The 19,757-nt window shown below is 38.8% G+C and overlaps 1 protein-coding gene across 4 annotated transcripts in view; it reads left to right on the plus strand.

The window, feature by feature from the left end:
• The window catches only part of ROBO2 (roundabout guidance receptor 2), a 1,014,282-nt gene that overhangs the window by 978,949 nt on the left and 15,576 nt on the right, over positions 1–19,757 (plus strand). For all 4 annotated transcript variants that reach the window (XM_064410930.1, XM_064410932.1, XM_064410928.1 and 1 more), the window contains 3 exons: positions 2,154–2,368; positions 11,608–11,790; positions 16,422–16,592. In XM_064410930.1, coding sequence (XP_064267000.1) covers positions 2,154–2,368; positions 11,608–11,790; positions 16,422–16,592 — 569 coding nt within the window. The remainder of the gene's footprint in view (positions 1–2,153; positions 2,369–11,607; positions 11,791–16,421; positions 16,593–19,757) is intronic.

Here is a 19,757-nt window from a genome sequence, read left to right on the forward strand (position 1 = left end):
CGTCCTGGCTTCTGAGCCGGCACGCAGATGCACACCCTGCCAGCACAGGCAGTGGCTGTGCATTGTGCAGCTGTTACCTTTCCTATGCCCTCCAAACCTCCAACCAGTGCAGGCGCGGATAATGGAGCAGGACGCTGCACCAAAGCCTCGTGCAGCTGGCAGGAAAGGTCTTGCTCCCTTTTTGGGGAAATTAAAATTGATTGGGAAGTTTCATAATGTGCTTAGGATTACACAGATTTTAATGTCTCTCTTGTGTAAAGTCACAGTAATTGAGCCTGAAACTCCGAGAAAAACCCCAGCAAGCACATAGCCTTTTCTTCACACTTTTTAGGTATTGGGCTAAATCCTGAGGGTGATTTTTACATACAAGTAATTTTTATTACATGGAATTTTTAATATATTTTTGTTGTTTGGCTGGATATGTACCATGCTAGTCAAAGTTAGTAGAAAGTCCTCCATTGTTTTGACTGGGAAGGAATATTTTCTCAGTCTTCTTTTCACAAAGTTAACCTGTCCATTGTAGAGACAGGGGAAAATTAAACAGCAAAATAAGACCTGTCAGGGTCTCAGGGTACTGTGGGAGTAACAACTGAGAAATACAGACATCAGCCAACTAGGAATTTAAGAAAGAGCCCATTAGATATTACTGGAAAAGTATATAATCATTATGGCCTTGATCCAGCAAATCACTTAAGTATATGCTTAACTATGAGTACATGAGAAATTGACTTCAATTGTTCTATCACAAGCTTAACATTGAACATATACTTAAGCATTTTGCTTGATTAGGAGCTAATCACACTGTTTATTGAGGGTTAGTTAGATGGTAGTGCCCTTTAGTGCCCCAGTGTTTTGAACACTGTGTAGAACACTAAAAACCTGGTGTCCAGACAGAAAAGTGTTCAATAACTGTTAATCAGAAGGGGCTGTATGTCAGAAAGGAAGCACTTGTTCTGGAAATTAGATTCAGAATAAGCAATAAGTTAAAACCTACACTGAGCTGAGAGAGTTACCAGTGGTACCTAACATTTACCATGACATTCTCATATCTGATAGACTTACATGTTGAAAATAAAAAAGAAAGGCTCATTGAATAAAGAGAATTAATTCATGCAGGCAATAATTCAGCACAAGGTTTCCACTGAAAATATATTATAGCTGGGAGCCAAACAGGTGACAATTGTAATTTCTTCAGTTTTACTGATGTCCAAGCGAGAGGCCAGCAGAATCCTGGATCCCATCCAGAGTGCTGCCGATTCAAATCAGGTCATGGCACCTCACGTAGAGCCACCCAAGGATTCCCACCTAAGTGCCTAAGTTAGCAATTTCAAGCATGGTTACATGCTCTTGTGCCAAGGCCAGTCATGCCTGGGTCCCCTAGCACAGATTGCTGTGTACCTGTTGTGCTGTGGGGAATGCTGCTCTTTGGTGTTCTTTTCTCTCAGAGAGCAGGCACATCAAACTCTGAATCCCATGCTTGCCATTGGCCATTTAGCTATCCAGCTATCCTGCGGGTGCTTTTTTTGTCTTCTTTTTTTTTTTTCTTTATGTAATTGCTGCATGCAGTAATTTCACACATGCATGCCCTAATACTGCTGCAATTAAATCAATTAAACTTCTTAGAATAAAGCAAAATGAAAAGGCCTCACTGATGATGCGTTCATTGGACTTGAAAATTTCTTCTGTCCTACTGGCCATTTCCTTCTCTTTAGGGTGGCTTTTGCTCCAGGCAAAGCACCTGTTCAAGCGGAAGGAGTGAGATTTAACTTTGGTTCAATGTGTGATTTGCAAGGGGGAATATTGGGTGAGACACTTATATGCTGGGCTGGGATTCAGAATTGTGCTTTTCCATGGGTTTCCTACCTGATTTATATAGCCTCTGTGTCTATCGCTCTTCAACTATGAGAAGACACTCCTGACCTTCCTCATCCTAGAGGATTTTATCTTGATTCTTTTTATTTTAGAGTGGAAAGTGTGCAAGCACTCTTGTATTAGGAGCTGAAGTGAATAACTGAACTGAATTTTCTTGAGTTTGGCCTAACCAAGCACATTTTTAAAATATACTTCAGGTCTTGTTGACAGGCTTGTGTTTTGTTGACCATGGGCTGCAAAGTCTCGTCCATTCTGATAACTTTTCCTGTTTGTTTGTGTAGGCACATCCAAAGCAATACACAACCTCCTCAGGCTCCAGTTCCTCCCCTAGGATACGTATCTGGAAACCTTATTTCAGATTTGGAAACAGATGTTCCAGATGACGATGATGATGAGGATGATATTGAAGAAGAAACTGTAGAAATCAGTAGGCCACTAAGAGGTCTAGAGCATACTCCAGGCTCCAGTATGGACAATCTAGACAGCTCTGTAACAGGTAACCAAACACAGTGACACCAACTTGCTACTACCAGTAAAATGCATCACCATTTGGACACTTTCTAAGTGAGAATTTATTCCACTTGATTTCTGCAACATTTAAAATGTTAATATACTAAACACTAAAGTTAAAGAAGGATTTAGGAATACTTTGCTTTGCTAAAAAATGATAAGGAAATTCATGAATTTTAAAAAGCTTTAAAGACTTGAAAGAAAATTCAGTTATATCCTAGCTTTCATGAAAGGTTCATTCTACTAGAGAAGCAAGGCAGTTACATAAAAAGGAGGGGGAAGACCTCAGATTAGCAATATATATTTCATAAATCAGGAGCAGCATAAAAAGGTAATCTTAAAACACTTTTAGATATTCTGCTGGACAAATGCGTTCTGTGTCAGAGTAAGTGTAGCTAGATCTGCACAACATTTACTTCTAGAGTAAATACAACATTTATGTAGGAAAATGTGTATTTTGAACATACTTTTTATTGCTCAATTTAGTAATTGCTCTCTTTTAGAAGATCTGTTTGATAATTCTGACCCTCCTTCAGTCACTTCTTCCTGTCCTTTGCATGCCTTGGAAAGCTACATCATCATCAAAGGGGACCTAGAAAGGCCTGCTATAATAAATCAGTGCATGGAATCTGAATGAATTAAAGTGCTGTTGGTGAATTGTAGGCAGTGAAAGACATTGTTTTTCAAAAAAAACATGGATTTTATATGGACATCATGCATTATTTGTAAACATCAGTGTTGTTCCCTTTAGGTTGAACCAGGGCCTCTGTATAGTGTACTGTGTCCATAATGTGAAGGTGTGCTGGAGACCCAAATATCCCCAATGTCACGGTGTTAGTGGGTGCTGCTTCAGTTTTTGATCTCAGCAGACAAACACTCATTGTTCTGAACAAGGGAGATTTGTTCAGAACAACTTCCTGCCATAACACCACTGAGTTCCTTCTTTGTCTGGACCTCTGAAATTCCAAGGCTTTCGCACTCATACTTAAAGATTGGTGTTCTGAAAACACTGTAGGAATATGACAGTGATGGAGCATTAATACTATCATTTTCTTCCTTTCCCTTGTCGAATGAAATAGTGTGTAGCTTAATCCCACTTTCCATATTTTCCTTCACCCTAGAGCCAGACTGCTTGCCAATCAAATTAAGATTTACAAATTGTATCTCTGCTGCTGCAATTTGAAATCCAGATCCAACTGAAGGCCATAGAGTTGAAGTTTAAATCCCTGAACTGAGAAGGTTAACTTTTTAGTGCATGCGTATGTTAACTCACTTTGCTTGAATTTCTAGTGAAATCTCCTTCAGGCTATAATTCTGCATATTTTTGCATATCTCACTAATGGCTCAGAAGCATTTCTGTTTGCAATTCACTAAGAGTTTTAGATTGGTAGAACAGCCATAAATAAATTTTAAAAAAAAACAGGTTGGTATACATTTTTCTTTTGGTAGATATTAATATGGCAATGCTTATGTATCTGTAAATCAGAAAATGAATGTTTCCACATTTGCATCTTCATCTAATAGTTTGGATCACCCTCCCTAGAGCAAATAAGGAATAGTTGTATTCCCGCTCCAATTTGAAACTTTAGTGCTTATAAAAATTTTTACTTTTTGAGTAACCTTCAAAATCTTGTTTAATTTTTGGAGTGTTAAATGTCTAATTACTCAATTGTTAAAGGCTTCTTGATACTTTGGAAGAAATTGGGCAGAACTTCATAATGTAGACTGGGAGTATACTTAAGGTGATCTAAATGTGCTTCCGCTCATCACCACCAGTAACTTCATGTGGCCTCATCCAGCTGAAATTTTAAGGTTATTCTTTTGCTGTTTCTTTTACTGTTAATTACTAGCTGGATGATGCCTTGCCTCTGGTTCACTGTATGGCAGGGTGTGTGCTGGCACTGCAGGAAGCTGGAGGGGAAGTAAAATTATAGACTGCCCCTATAGCACTTAGCCAACATTTAGACTGACTTAATTAAGGAATGATAGCCTTACAGAAGTACACCCAGTGTGTTAGCCTGAAGGGTCTGTAAGATGGCAAAATCTCCAAATAACAAAACTACTTCTGTTTTTCTCAGTTACTATATGGGTAAAACCTTGATTTTAGAAGAGTTTGTATTGGGCTTGTTTGGGTTTTTTTTTGTTTTTGCTTTTGTTTTTTTTCTAAGAGTGGAAAGAAATTGCCTATTATACTTGGGCAAATTTTGTTTTTCAAAAGATAATTTTAATTTTTCTTTCTCTCTTTCTGTTAACTCTTCTAGGCTGTGTTTAATGGCATTAAGGAGTGTATAGCAAATTGCTTCAATTGTTCCCAAGCTGTTTCTCATTCTTCAATTTGATTGCTTTTAAAATACTGTAGAACAACTAAATTGTTCTTTCTTGTGCTGAGAATATATAAACTACTGTTCACAGAGCCTTTGGTGACTTCAGCCAGCATTTTTCTAGAAATTTATAGATCACGTTTTCACTTCTCTAAACGTATTTGAAAATAGAGGCAGATGAGAACAGCTGACCCAGATGAAGCAATATTTCTGTTCATTCTGAAGTGCCCTGGGAGTTCAGTGTTTGTGAGAAATCTAAACTGACATCCCTTGGTCCAGACTTCCTCCAATGAGAGTTGCTGTGGCGGGAGCAGGGCGAGGTTCCTCACCCTGTAGTGTTAGCAAGCCTCAGCAATGCCTCAAAGATACCCACTCTTGGACTGAAATGGGGCTTTGTTCTTCATGGCTGAGCTGAGAACAAGGATTTCCTGCAGTGCCAAATGTGGGATTCTCCGAGGGGAAGCACTGGCACCGCGTGAGCCAAAGCACAAACTACTGAATCCCTCTGACACCACAGTGCTGCTCCTTTAAACTGTTTAAAAGTCAAGTTGTCTTCCAGGCCCTTGAGTTTTAGTCACAGCTAACTGAAGATGCAGGCAAGGATTTAATCTGCACTATTAAGCTTTTCTCTTTGCAGGTGGTAGAGACATAATGTTGACATGTATAATAAAGTGAAAAGAAAGGAGGAGTGCACAGGAAATGTATCTTAACATTCTCCAGATATCACAAAGCAAATTCAAGGAGGGAGGTTTAAATTTGCAAATTTGTGGGAGGTAGTATGAAATTGAAGCCAAGGTTTTGCTTCATTCCCAGTATGGTTTGTTAGGATATTGAGTCACTGAATCTGCTTAAAAAAAATAGTAAGAAAGAACCAAAAAACACTGGTAAAATTTTTCCTTACTTGACTTCTAATTCATAATTATTTAGGGTTATTTTTTGCTTTCAGAGACACAATGAAATATGTTTTTTTCTTTCTCTTATATTTAATGTTTGCCTTTATAATTAATTGCTGTGCAGAGTTATGGCATGAATAGCCACAAAGAGTCTGTTGCATTATTCTACTTTAATAGACTTAATTAATTGCATGTGATGATTTTAGAAGAAATTAACTTGCTTCTCACTGAAATCACTAAGAGCAAGCCTAGGTTTCTTCAGGTCAAAGTGTTATGGTTTGGGGGTTTTCTTTGCCCTCTCCTTCTCTCCTCCTCCTGAAGCACCAGTGAAGCTGGTAGTAAGTGCTGTGTATCTTCAGTCCTGGTGCATTTTGACTGAGGGAAGAGTTTGAATCATTAACTAGCATGGAAATTAGAGCAAGACCTCTTCTATCTAACTGATACAAACTGATATAAACAGAGAGTTATTCTTCTAAACAATGCCTCAACAAATGGGTTATATTTTTTTTTCAATAGAATTATATAGATCTAAATCATAAAAATCTCTTCAGATTGTGTAGCTCAGCAAGGAAGAATATCCCTTATTTGACATGTTTTGGTCTTGATTAAAAGACTCACTGATCACTGTCTGTATGGAAAAAGTTGATCATTCACTGTGTCTGAGCACAAATGGAATAATTCTTGAAAACTGCACAATATCATTTTCATGAGCCATATTTTACCATGGCTCAGCTCAATATTTGTATTGATTTGCTTAGGGATACCTATTGCAAAAGATTCTGTTTTATAAGCAGCTAGACAGATTGCATTTAATAGGAAGAATGTGCTTCATGGATTAAATATGTGCTCAGAAAATAGGAAACTGCTACTTTTTGTATCTCATAAAAATGGTAATGCAACAATTAGCAGGGTCATATTATAAAGCACAGACTTTACTCTAGCTTAATGGATCTAGGGATATGCATTCATCAGCAACGATAGATTTAGCATAAAATGACATGTAAATGAATTGATGACTGATCATAAATTAATTTTAGTGCTGAAGAAGTAATAGAGACACAGCAAGTTGCCACTTTATCATAGTATTTTACTGCTCAGCAACATTTGAGCAACTACTTAATGTTCTGTGCGCATTTCTTCTCTAACAGCTTGAATAAATTTGAGATTTTTTTGTGCCTTTCAGCAATATGGAAACAAAAAAAAATCTAGAAGGATGGAATGCAAACAGAAATAAATTTGGCTAAGTGACGTAAATTCATTTTTCATTAGATGTTTATGAAGGTCATTAATTATCATTGGACCTCTGAAGTGCTGAATAGCTATGTATGGTTATTTTCCTCCTTTTTTTAGTGTTTTCTGCCCAAAAAATAAAACATTTAAAACTTACAGGTTAATTCCAGGTGTATACATTTAAATATATGGGCATTTATGGCAGAGGACAGTAAAAAACAAAGTCTAGATTTTGGAAGTGTGATCATATTTAGATTCTGCATTCAAACACTTCTATTATTCTTCTTTATTTTGATGGTACAATGAATATTGCCCCTTCTATTCCATCACTTCCACCAAAATCAGTGGGCAATCTTGCTGTGTAATTATGACAGTGGTCAGACATATCCAAAAGAAGATAATATCTTTTTCCTGTACAAAGGCTAAAAGAATTCTGTAACTGATTTCAGCTGAAGTAACATCAGTCCCCAAGGACATCACCCACACTTCAGAAACCTAAGCAGCCTATCCCTGTTTCATTAAAAAACTGCAGAGGAGCATGGGCTTAACATTAATATGTGCTGGATGGTCTTGTAGAGGAAAACACATGAAGTAAGCACACAGAGACTGGTAGATGCAGAAGAGTATCTAATGGAATTCTCAGAAGTGCCAGGTTTCTTGTGAGCAGCTTTTATTTCACAGGTGCATTAGACTTTTTTTTATTATTATTTTTAAGTGAAGCAACAGTACACTTTACAAAGAAAAAATAGCATTTTTATTGCCAGCAAAATGCCACTAAAAGCAGTAGCATGCAGTCTACTGGAAGCTGGCACCTCTGTTCCCCTCACCTTTCCCTGAGAGCAAAGGAGCTTTCTGTTTGCATTAGCACCAAGAGATATTTTATGGAGCAAGAAAACAGAGTTCAACTTTTCACAGAGCTGATTTTGTTCTGCATAAAGCATTTACTGCTGCTGTCAGCAAGAGTAAAATTTACAGTTGCCAGAAAGCGTAAAAACTCAAATGTACTCTTGGATAACACATAGTGAGCTGCATGTAAAGGAGACACTAAAAGCCTGCTTCATCCCATTTCAAAATGCACAGCTGATCTGAAAGGAACGTCAGCATCTCTTATTCTGCCCTTATTCAGAGAAAAACAAATGTGCATCTGATTTGGAAAGCAAGAGGCCAGTGGATGCCTTTAAACAAGCAGTCCCCACATGTGCTGTGCTAACACAGCTGTGTGGTGGCCTGAGGTGCCCGGGCTGGGCTCCAGCACTCCCATGCCTTCTGGGCAATGTCTACACCTCTGCAGGTCAGAGCAAAGTGGGATTTGCTGCTGCAGGTTTTGCTGGGGAAAAGAAATTGTTTATGCAGGGAAACTGAATAGCTCAGGAATCAGTAGAAATAATGTAGAGATTTTGCCTTGAGCTCCCTGGTCACACACACCTGTGGGTGCTGTATGTGTCTCAGGGTATTTTGCTGACTACAGCAGTTAGAAGAATTTTCTATATAAAAAGTTACTTCCAGCAACCAGAAGTAACAGAGAATGGTTTGGACTAGGAGGGTCTTTTAGAGGTCATCTTGTTCCATCCCTCCCACCATGGACAGGGACGCTTTCTACCAGACCAGGTTGCTCAGAGCCACTACAGGCCTTCTCAGAAAGCCTCTTTGAAATGAGTTTGTAATGACCCCACTTTACGTATTGAAATGCTGCAGGAAGATCTCCCTGGAGCCCTCTCTTCTCCAGGCTGCAGAGAACAATCCCAGTTGTCCCAACCTGTCCTCACAGAAGAGGGGTTCCAACACTCTAATAATTGCTGTGGCTTCTCTCTGAACACATTTGAACTGGTCCCTGTCTGCCTTGTGCCAGGGACCCCAGAAATGCATGCAGAACTCCAGCTGGGGTCATGACAACTCAGTAAAACCCCTGTCCCTGCAAGGACAGAGCTATGTTTCCAGCTTGACAGCTAGAACAGCTGCTGGAGGAGAGGGGAAGGGGGAGTGATCCATAGCTAGAGCAAACTATTCCCATTCTCTTGCCATGGGAATGTGGAGGAGTTGAGGAACAGAGCTTTTTTATAGGGCTAGCCTAGAAAACTGGCAGTCTGATAATAAAAATGTAGGTAATTTTAGAAAAACTGGCATGTCTATGAGTGTGTAGAACAATAGCTGTATTCACACACTATGGCCTTTTGCAGAATTTCAGGATATTTCATACCTAAAATGAGGGGGGTTTTCTGATTGATTAACAAAGCAAATGAAAAACAGCTACTACACATACCTTGAAATTGTCACCCCCAAATTTACCATTGTATCTTGTGTAATAGCTGTGGTTAGCAAATGGACAAAGCAATGTGAGCAAATAGAAATTAAAAGTTCTTTTCAAACATCCATAGTCTCACAGACCATGGCACTGAAAACAAAAAGTGCTCTGTATATGGTTTTATATGTCTCTACATAGACAATAGAATATAGAACAAAAAAACCCTTGGGCCCTGAAATTAATGGCACACATGTTAAAATTTTAGCATCTAAGTATCATCCTTTGATATGTGTAGCTCTAGTTACATTTTTATGCTTCAGCTTGTGCTCACATATTTTGTGGAATGTGTCTATAAGTGATTGTTTGAAATCCTCAGTTATAGCATTTCATTTTCTTACATCTTCATTAAGTGTTTTATCTGTAGTATCTCTTTTCATACATCATCAATAACTGTTGCTGAGTGTCTTTGCTCTCCATTCTCTATGATGGCCTATTGCACTTTGATTGTTATTTCAGAAAATGTCTTCTCAGAGGAAATTCAGTTTTAGCCTTCCCTTGCTGTTATCTGGGCTCCCTCACATCTGTCTGCATCAGGTCGAGTCTGTTTGGAAAATAACAATTTTATGTGTGCTTTTGGCAAGTAGAATCAAACTCTGTCACTCTCTGTTGCACTTAACACACTTCCTGCCTGTCAGACCTCCACCGACCTCTTTGGTTTCTTTCCTTGTATCTGAGGAGTGCATGGGTTTTTGTTATTATAGCCTGCCACTTCTCTGACATTAAAAGGTTTGGTCACTGCAGCATCACAAAATAATCCACTGTTCTTGGGCGTTGTGGTGCAGCATGCTACTGAATTCCAGGATTCATTAATTGCACTCATGACCTATTTTTGCAGGACATTTTTAATATTTGACACCACCATTAGTTAATTAGCCTATCAATTAACTAATAAGCAGGTCGTTATTGATTTACTACTTAGCAATTTTAAACACAGCAGTGCTTTCTTGGACATGGATTTATAAAGGGCTACTGTTCTGCTACACATTTTATGTGCATTTACAGAAATTCAGCTCTGCTAACTTAGTAAAGTCAGGGCCATGATGCATCCCTCCACACGTGCCTTTGTGTCTTTGAAAACCAGTTCTCTGCAGATTCTCACAGGTTCACTGGGCTTTTTTTTCCCCCAACATATAGCTGTTGCTAAAAGCTGTTGCACATTTCAGGTATTTTGAGATGGGTGTGGAGGCTGTACTATCTCAGAGCAACACACTGTATCCACACAGCACCATGCAATGCCATGCAGCAGTTCAGGTCCCAAAAGCACTCTGCTGGCTCTGCACCTCACCTGGGTTTGGTGGCTCATTTCCCAGGGCTGCCCTGTTCCTGGAGCAAGGTGCTTGCTGCTGGCTCTTCCCTCTGCCTCCTGCTCTACTGCATGGTGCAGAAAGACCCTGGGACATTTTAGAAGTACAGAATGCCACCATCTCCATCTGAAACCCTGAAAGAAACAGAATTACAGTACTTTGAAAAAAAAAAATTGAAGCAAGCAATAGCTTTTGAAATTGCTGGGTAGCTGATTGATGCTTGATTCGTGCTTCAGAAAAAAATTTTAAAAATATAAGCGAAGAGCAAATAAGATTTATCTTTCCTTCTCTATTTTGCTCTTCATATTTTAGTTATGCCAAGATTTCTACATTTCTTTCATGTGGTTTTTCTGGTATCTGGTTTTATGAATGTGTTTTTATGATGTTGTTTTCACTTTCCTCTGCTGCAGTGGTGGTAATCCATAGTTAGAAGGTACCATGGGGCCAACCCTGGTCTAGCGACTGACTCAGTGTTAAATCTGACAATATATTTGCTCTGCTCTTGAATCTTAATTATTTCTAACCTTTTAAAGAAGCTACTTTAGTCCAGTATAGTGAACTACTTTAGATCAGCTATTTTCAGACACTGCTCATTTATTTTAAGGTTTTGATTGACAAAATTACAAGGGGCCATTCTTGTTCAGAATAGCTCTTGAAGCCCAGGTCTGACTTTAGCCATATCTACTGAGACTTATATATATGCAGTCCAAAATTAAGACATGGTTTGGCAAATATCAAACTAGATCCTGATTTGTAACAAGTCAAGTAAAACAAAATAACAAAACCAGCCATAGTCAATTCAATCACAGGGAAAAAAAAACCGCATTAATTTTCAAAAGGATTTACTGTGGAGCCTTTGAATTTGTAGACAATATATCTTATTTTATTTACAGGAGCAAAGCTACATGGAGCCAGCTACGAGTGAGATCTCACCTAGCTCTGATAGTGCTCTGTTGTACCAAACTCTGTCAGATAAACCTTGGGGTTTGTGTTGTGAAAGGACACAATAAGTGTGTCTTTAAGTTTAGATCAATATTGCTCTTCTGTACCAAGCTCTGTCAAATGAATTTTGGGTTTCCTGTTGAAAAAGGACGTGTTAAGTGGGTCTTTAAGCTTTAGATGAACAAAGAATATCAAATGTGCACCACTCACTAGCCCCCTACATTTGTTTTTAGGTTCAATGGTAAATGGATGGGGTTCTGCGTCTGATGAGGACCGTAACTTTTCTAGTCATAGATCTAGTGTAGGTAGCTCCTCAGATGACTCCATCTTTACCAGCGGCACTTTTGCACAAGCACTGGTTGCAGCAGCAGATAAAGCTGGGTTTAGGCTGGATGGAACCAGCCTGACAAGAACAGGTTTGTAGACTCCAAGTTGATGCTTTCTGCATGAAGGGTGTCTCTGCCTGTCCTTCTCTCAGTGAAACTGCGGCTCACACTTGTCTAACATGCATGGGATAAGGTGGATGGAGATACTTCTTTCAGTCTATTTTAAATGAAACCTTGCATTGTGTTTTGTTTTTAGTGATTTGAAGTAGTGAATAGCACAAGCTTTTAATCTGCACCTTTGGTCTGCTGCAGTTCCCCTCAGTGCTGACTGCTCTAGATTTACTGACATATGCTCATTTAATATTTTAGTGAAGAATTACTAATTCTGCCTTACAGCCTTTGATGATTTCATTTTCTGAAAAATCTCCTCACAATCATTCACATTTCCAGTGATGAACTTCACGTTTAAACTATAACCTCCATCCCTGCTCTTCTGTTGCATTTCATTCTGTAAAAGTGTGTTTTTCTGTGAAGTTTTTCTAAGCATGGGGTGAATTGGTATGCTTTGATTGTTAACAATACAAACTGTTTAAAGTTGAATTAATAGGTTATTTTAAAATCCTTAATAAGTTAATGTATTTTGATAACATTTAATTTTGGTTTTGCCAACTGAATCTGCCAAGTAAAATGTAACACAGGTAAAATGGATATTACATTTGAAAATAGTCAATCTTCTGAAATTAATTAATGAAAGCTAAGTATATTTTAGTTCTTTATTTTTAAAGCTCCATATGTTTTATTTCTATTTTAAAAATATGAAGAAATATTATCTTTATTCTGGTAAGAAAAGGATACATTTGCATTTCCTAGTCTTCTCAAAATAGCAGCAATAACTAATTATTTAAATCCACAAATCAAATAGCAGAGTATAAACTTGGGTCATATTTTTTGTTATGTTTCCTCAGCTAATTCTGGATTACAGATCCCATAATATTCCTATAATTTAAATTTTTACACTATTAGTCTGGTATGAAGTGTCTCCTTCAGTAAAATGTGTGCATTTAAGAGAAAATCTCACATGTTGGGGCTGAAAACTATAGGCTTTCTTCATGAAATAATTTCATGGCAAGGACTGCCTTTTAGGACTAATAGGAATAAGGGAAAGAGTTGATGGCAAAGTCATAAAATCCAGCTTTCTTCAAATCACAGGGATTTTTACCACTGGTTTTGGTCAGACATAGTCATCCTTAAAAGATTATATCACCATAGCTGAAACCCTCAGTTGTTTCCCTCTATTGATGGAAAATTGAGTAAATCTGTCTTATCACTTAAGAAAAAAAAAAAAAAAGGGAAGCTAACCAAAACAAGAAAAAACATAAACTCATATAGTATGGACACATCTGTCCAAACTATAACTTAAAATATACTATTTTCCTTGAAGAGTCTCCCAGATTCTGAAGGAAAGGAGCAAATCTTTTCCAACCTGTTTTTGGTGGTGTTTGGTCCAATAAAAATTAATGCAGAGATTCACCGAAATTACTGTCACTTATATCAAATATTTGAGAAGTGCAGTTTCCACCACAAACTCGCTCACAACAAAAGTAAACAGACACAAAAACACAGAATAAATACGACACATGTTAGAATAAATATGATTTTTTTATTGTAGCTATGTGAATGGAAACTGCAATGAAAGGATGAGAGCCCCCTTGTCAGCTGTATTTTCCTAGCTTGATTAGGTCACAAATGCACTTAAAGTGAGTGTATGTGTAAATCCTCACAGACCATTAGAACACAGGGTACCAAAAAGGATCCAGCGGTTGTGGCAAAGACTTTATGATTATTACCCTCTTACTCTCTTAATGATCCAGCAGGCAAAATGGAAATAAAATAGAAACCCACATGTAAGCAAACAGCCCTCCCTCCTTTTCCTCACAGAAACCTCAGCAAATGGTTTTTTTGCAAAAAAATCTCCCCCTGCTCCCTGCAGTGTCATCAGGACGTGTCCCCTCGCAGGGCAGGGTGGCTGGGTCAGACACCCCCGATACAGCCCTGCAGCCCCCCAGAGTGCAGCATGGTGCCAGCAGTGCAGAGCAGCAGGGTTATCCTGCTCATTGCTCTGGAGGGAGCCTGAAGGTCCTGGCTCTTTATTCCTCTGCAGTCTGGACAGTTATTTTCACCCATTTAGAACAGCTGTGAAATGCTCTCAGCGGTAGATGCTAAAGGAGGTGTCCAGGTTGATAGCCTCACGTGGGAATGTTTGATTGCCAAGCATGAGAGGCACTGGTGAATCCAGATGCAATGTGTCTCTCCTGCCAGACACTTTGATTCCAGTTTCCAGAAGCCATCATGTGATTTGCCATGAAGTTAAAACAGCTTTCCTTTCTAACACCCTTGGGAAATTAAATCAAGAATTAGTGGATTCATCCTTGTCTCCACTTAAACACACTAAATCTGCTGCAGAAAGTCTGACACTGCTCAGCAGTTCTTACTGGCAGGGCTGCATACAAATACAAGATGCTGTGATCAGTTATAAAGTGCACTGAAAAATGTGCTATGGGAGTCTGCACGTCATTTGTGTTTGCCCCATGTATGATTTAGGTCAGTGCTATTTATTATCCCTCATTTTCGTGAAGGGATGAAAGAGAATGTTTGGTGTCTATTTCTTTTTAAAACCAGCATTCTGAGTGAATAATCACATTTCTTTAGTCAAAAGAGTAAGTGTGAAGAATCTGTGTCCTGCACTCACTAGTTGCATTTGCATGTTGTGAGTTTATTTTTGCAAAACATCTGTGCAGCGTCCTGTGAGCTGGGATGGAATTTCAGGCTCACATCTGAATTTCTTTGCATTAGGAGTCTTTTTTTATTTTTAAATGAAATCTTAATATTTCGTCTGTGTTCATCTGCTGTGTTATCCTTATCCATGAAAAAAGGGCTTGATCACTTGTCTTTGTCTGGCTGCAGCTGTGCCAGCTATAGAGGTTAATGTTCCCAAATGCTTATTCCTTGCTTTCTCCCAGCTCCAGAATTAGCTGCTTGGGCGTGTGTTCTGTAACCCAATTTCAGTTAAAATGAGCTAGGTTAGCAAAGGCATTGTGTTCAGAGTATATAAATTCAATTGGGCTTTTTTTTTTTGGTTTTTTTTTGGTTTGTTGGGAGATTTTTTGTAGAGGAGGGTTAGGGAATGTCAAAATGAGGGCTTCAAACGTGGTAACCTCTGATAGCTGGCACAGATGGGCAGCTGGGGACAAGCCTGCCTGAGAGCAGTGCCCTCCTCAGGGTGCAAAACAGTAAGAAGGTAGAACACCAAGCCTGAGACAGTCACAAAATCTCTGAAGTCAAATAGTGAAATGTTATCCTAACATGTATGTGTTAATGTGAAACAACATGTTAGAGAGATTACAGCTACTTTTTCACTTTGCCCTCTTGGCACTGAGAACATTTCAAATAGGATGCTGAGCTGCATATTACTCCCAATTAGGCCTTTCTAGATGAGGTTATATGTGATAGCATGTTGGAAGTAAGCACATCTTTTGGAAGGTTTTACTAGAAAACATAATTCCCTGCAGGACAGACCATGGTCTAAGCTAATCAGAGGATAAAAAGATCTCCTTCCTATCATGGACCCAGTTGACCAGAAAAATAGAAACCACCCATTTTGCCACTTTCTATAATTTCTTACACCATTTGGGCCTAGAGCCACATTGAAAAAGCAGAATTTTGGACTGGCTTATGCAGAAAGCATTAACATATGTAAGAATTTTAATTACCATTTCTAAATGAATTAAGATGTTAGCATCTCCAGAATTCCACAGGAACGACATACACATGAAAAAAAGAAAGTCAAAGATGGCAATTTTTAGTTTTCATCAGTTATAATTAAATATTAAGTCTACTTAGCAGAATAAAAGTATCAGAATAAGAGGAAGTGAATGTAGTAAATGAACTGTGCTCTTTAAATTCCGAGGCTTTTAATCATCTGCTCCATAGAACAGCATCAAAAATATTTCTTTAAGAAAAATCTTATAGTTTGAATAGTGTATGTATGTGTATACATATATATATATATATATATGAAATATAAAACAATATATAAATAAATCCAAGGTCAGAATAGATATTTTTAACAAATAAAAGTACTGAAAGCTAACTGGAAAATGTTAGCATTTAAATGCTAGCCCCCATTTTTATTTCCTGAGAAAAGAGAGCCCTTAAGTATACGGTGATACAAAGCTACATAGCTTGCAAAATCAGTTATGTTTATCTTGCTGGAGTTACTCCAGATATACAGTGCATATGGGAGCCCCTAAAATGAGAATCTGGCTCAGAAAACATGAAAGTGGAAGGCAGGAGGAGATAAATTTGATATGGTTGCAGAACTGTTTTCCTTCCCTCTTCAAGGCTGAGGAGTTGTTATGACACATCTGTTCAGCACACAGAGCAGGTAGGAGTTACATGGCATACAGTAGTTTTATCGCAACAGATGGAATAATTGTAATTATAAAAGTTACAGACAAAAGAATGCCAAGTTTCCCTATTTCTCTTGTTGTGGTGTGTCTTAAAGCAGTTTTTATCAGTGGGTACCTTGGGAGGACATTTGTCTGCCTCTGAGAATTAGACCTGATTTAATGTTTCAGACATTAATAGAACAGCCCATTTCAAGGCAATAACATTTTTTCATCTGGTTTCTCTCTCTTTTTTTTTTTTTTCTTCTTCTTTAGGCAAAGCATATTCTTCCTCTCAGAGACCTCGGCCAGGCAGTCCTTTTTCCACTGACAGCAACACCAGTGCAGCTGTCAATCAGGGTCAGAGGCCGAGGCCCACGAAAAAACACAAGGGCGGACGTTTGGAGCAGCCGCCTCTGCCTCATCGCCGGGAGGGAATCACAGACGGTGAGTGCTGGGGGAGGGAAACCTGCAACAGGCAGGTGTGCACAGCAGGAGAAGGCAGAGCCATCTTTTCAGGAATATCAATTACTGCTTTTGGTAGAGCTGGGGTCCCCAGGTTGCTGCATGAGTGATGTTGGAGCTCTAGCAGTGCGGGGTTTGGGGGCGTGTTGGAGGAGCCTTTCCCCATTTCTGCTCTGGACATGTCATCATCTCTTAGGGTTTCTCAGATCTCAATATAAATCTTACCCCAAAATGACTGCATTGCACGAGTTGACATTTGAAAAATGGCCTGTAATTTTATATTTTATGAAAGTAGCCACCACTAGCAGTAGCTGTATGTAATGAATTCCTAAGGAGAAGAGGAGGGCGGCTCCCACAGGACTTGTTTGGTTTCTGCTGGTTTTGACAGACACCCAACAGCTACAGCAACACGTGCCATGTTTTTCCATTATTCTGCCTCACCTCTTGTCCGTGCTGCTCCAGTCCTGACATCCACTGACCTCAGTGACTGTGTGTCCCTCTTTTACATCTCCACTTCTCTCTTACGACTACTTCCCATCTGGAAATTTCAGGCCTGTCTGTTCTGCTCTTCTAATAGTTAAGATCAGCTCTTTCTTCCATTTTCTTTGTCTTCCCTTCTTGAGTTTGGCAAAAGGCACAAGTTAGTTTTTGAGTAAGACTGGGTAGGAAGGTGGAGAGCTGGCTGCCTCCCCTTCATTTCTTCTGATCCCTGGCCTTGCACCTGTAGGTGTAGAGTGTTCACCGAAGGGGTTATTGTTACATCTCCTCCTCTGTGGCTCATTCTCCCTGTGATATTATTTGTGGAAACAGCTTAAAGTAGCTTAGACTCTGCTCCTATGGATCCAAGTTCCTTTAAACATTAATTCCCTCCCCTTGTGGATATATTACAGAGGCCTCTCTATTACACAGATCCATTGAATAGATGTGTCTGTCAGAATAGTAACTGGAAAGTTATGGATGTCACTTTTAGTGGAGGCCATACTCTTGCTGTGCATGTTTTGTTAACCCTTCTGAGTGCCATGTCCTGTGACCCTGAACTGTGAGCATCTTAGGCTACAAATTCTGTGTACATGTGAGTTTGTAGTGCACTCAGTATGATGGACACTAATCCTTCTGCTTCTGAATACTATTGCTACAGAAGTGTTTTACAATAGTGTGGACAGATAGAAGTGGGGCTCCTCAGAGAGTGACTCAGTCATAAAATTTGGCATTGTTTTAAATTAGTGAAAGAGATCCAATTTTAAGATTCATTTTAAAAGATGAGACTCCTATTACTTTGTATTTATCCTTAATAAAATACTAATCTTACCAGAGTTTCTTTCATATATTTTAATCAGAACACCAATGATACACTATTTCCTTCAACCTCTCAGACATGGGCAATAATAATAACAGCTTTTGGATACCATTAAATTAATATTTGTCTTTTATAAACCTCATTAAAATTCTTGCTATATGTTGCAAAAATTTATAATGTCCTGGAGCAATAGAGGAACAGTTCCCATCCTGTATTAACACAGGAACAAACAAACAAACACAAATGGTACAGTTTTCCGCTTCAACTCCTACTGAATATGAGTCATTAAAGTGTAATGTCAAGTCTGAGTCATAGTTAAATTTGCAAAAGATCATTTGTCAATTAAGGAAGCTAGAAGTTGCTGCTGCCACCTGCATGTATGTAAACAATTGAATTTAGGAAACTCTGGTCTGCAGAAATTAAAAATGGTAACTGGGTGCTTTCTGTGGAATGTTGCAATGAACTTGCCAAAGACAGACAATATCACTATGCTTAAGCTAAAGCTAGAAAGAGGAAGTGGGAGAGCTTTGGATAGATCCAGCAGTTCCAAGCCCTAATCCAGGCCAGTCCATTCAGCCCTGGGCCATCCTGATTTCTGTGAAAAACATCACTATACATTTTCCCTGTTTTTTCTGATGTCTCAAATCCATTCCCTTATAACTGCTTCCTCTTGGATTTGTCTTGTGAGAATATACTTGGTTTGCCAGTTGTTTTCAAATTCCCAAGTTGGATGAGTCCTGGTATCCTGTGTTTAAGTCTCATCACATGCCGGATGTCTGTCATTTTCAATTTTCATTGAGCAAGAAAGCTCCAGCTTTCTCTGCCCATTCCCATACACATCCTGAGTGCTTCCTCCTTGTTAACTGTAACCACGTGGGACAGTGCAAAAGACCTAAGAAACTGTAATATTTAACACACAGCACACACATCTCAGACCGTGTAAGCATTTGAGGGCTCAACTTCATGCTTAGTTTTGACAGCAATCCACACAAAACCCCTAAAACCCTGCTTCTTCATTTCCTTCAGCTGCAGGTCAGAAGCCTCTAGAGACTGACTCTAGATGGAGTCTTCATATTTCTCTTGCTGTACAACTTGGTTTTTCACTTCCACATCCTGAAAGACTGTGGAGACAAGAGCAAATGCGCAGAGGAAGAATATGTTATGAATCCCTCAGATGGTCAGAACTTTCATTCTGAGCTCACAGTCCACTACAAAATAAAAACAAAAATGAAAAAAACAAACAAAACCAAAAAAAAAAACCAACAAAAAAACCCCAAAACAAACAAAAAACCACAAAAACCTAGAGGATTTTAGTATTAGTGCTCAAGGTTTTCTTAGAAACAACGTAGTCATGAATAGCAAAACAATGGAATCTGTCATATAGGTTTGCTGCACAGTAACTGTGTGACTGAAGTTAAAAGCCCTTCCTTAATTGAGCATGATACGCAAAAAAAAAAAAAAAAATCAAAGAGGAGGCAGAAGGGAAATATGCTTAGGGTTTTAAAAGGAGAGCTGGAACATAAGACATATGTTACCATGTGTTGCTACGAACTTCCTACTGTGTGTTAGAAATAATTTTTAATGTTGAAAAAATACCTTCTGATGCTAGAAAGTGTTTCAGATGCTTATTAAATGTCACATTAATTATCACTCCTATGAGAAGAAATCACTGACACAGGTAGAAAGGTGTGTCCTTACACTTATAGGTTCTTTAACTCGCTGCTTTTTCCAGTTAATAATGAGAAGCTGTGCCAAACCTTGACTGGTGCCTGAATCATTTAGCCAGTGCTCTGCCTTCTAAAGAAGGGCTGGAGTAATCCCAGACTGAATATCCATCTCCCCCTTATCGG

This window comes from Passer domesticus, chromosome 2 (assembly GCF_036417665.1).
Source record: "Passer domesticus isolate bPasDom1 chromosome 2, bPasDom1.hap1, whole genome shotgun sequence".
Lineage (NCBI taxonomy): Eukaryota > Metazoa > Chordata > Aves > Passeriformes > Passeridae > Passer > Passer domesticus.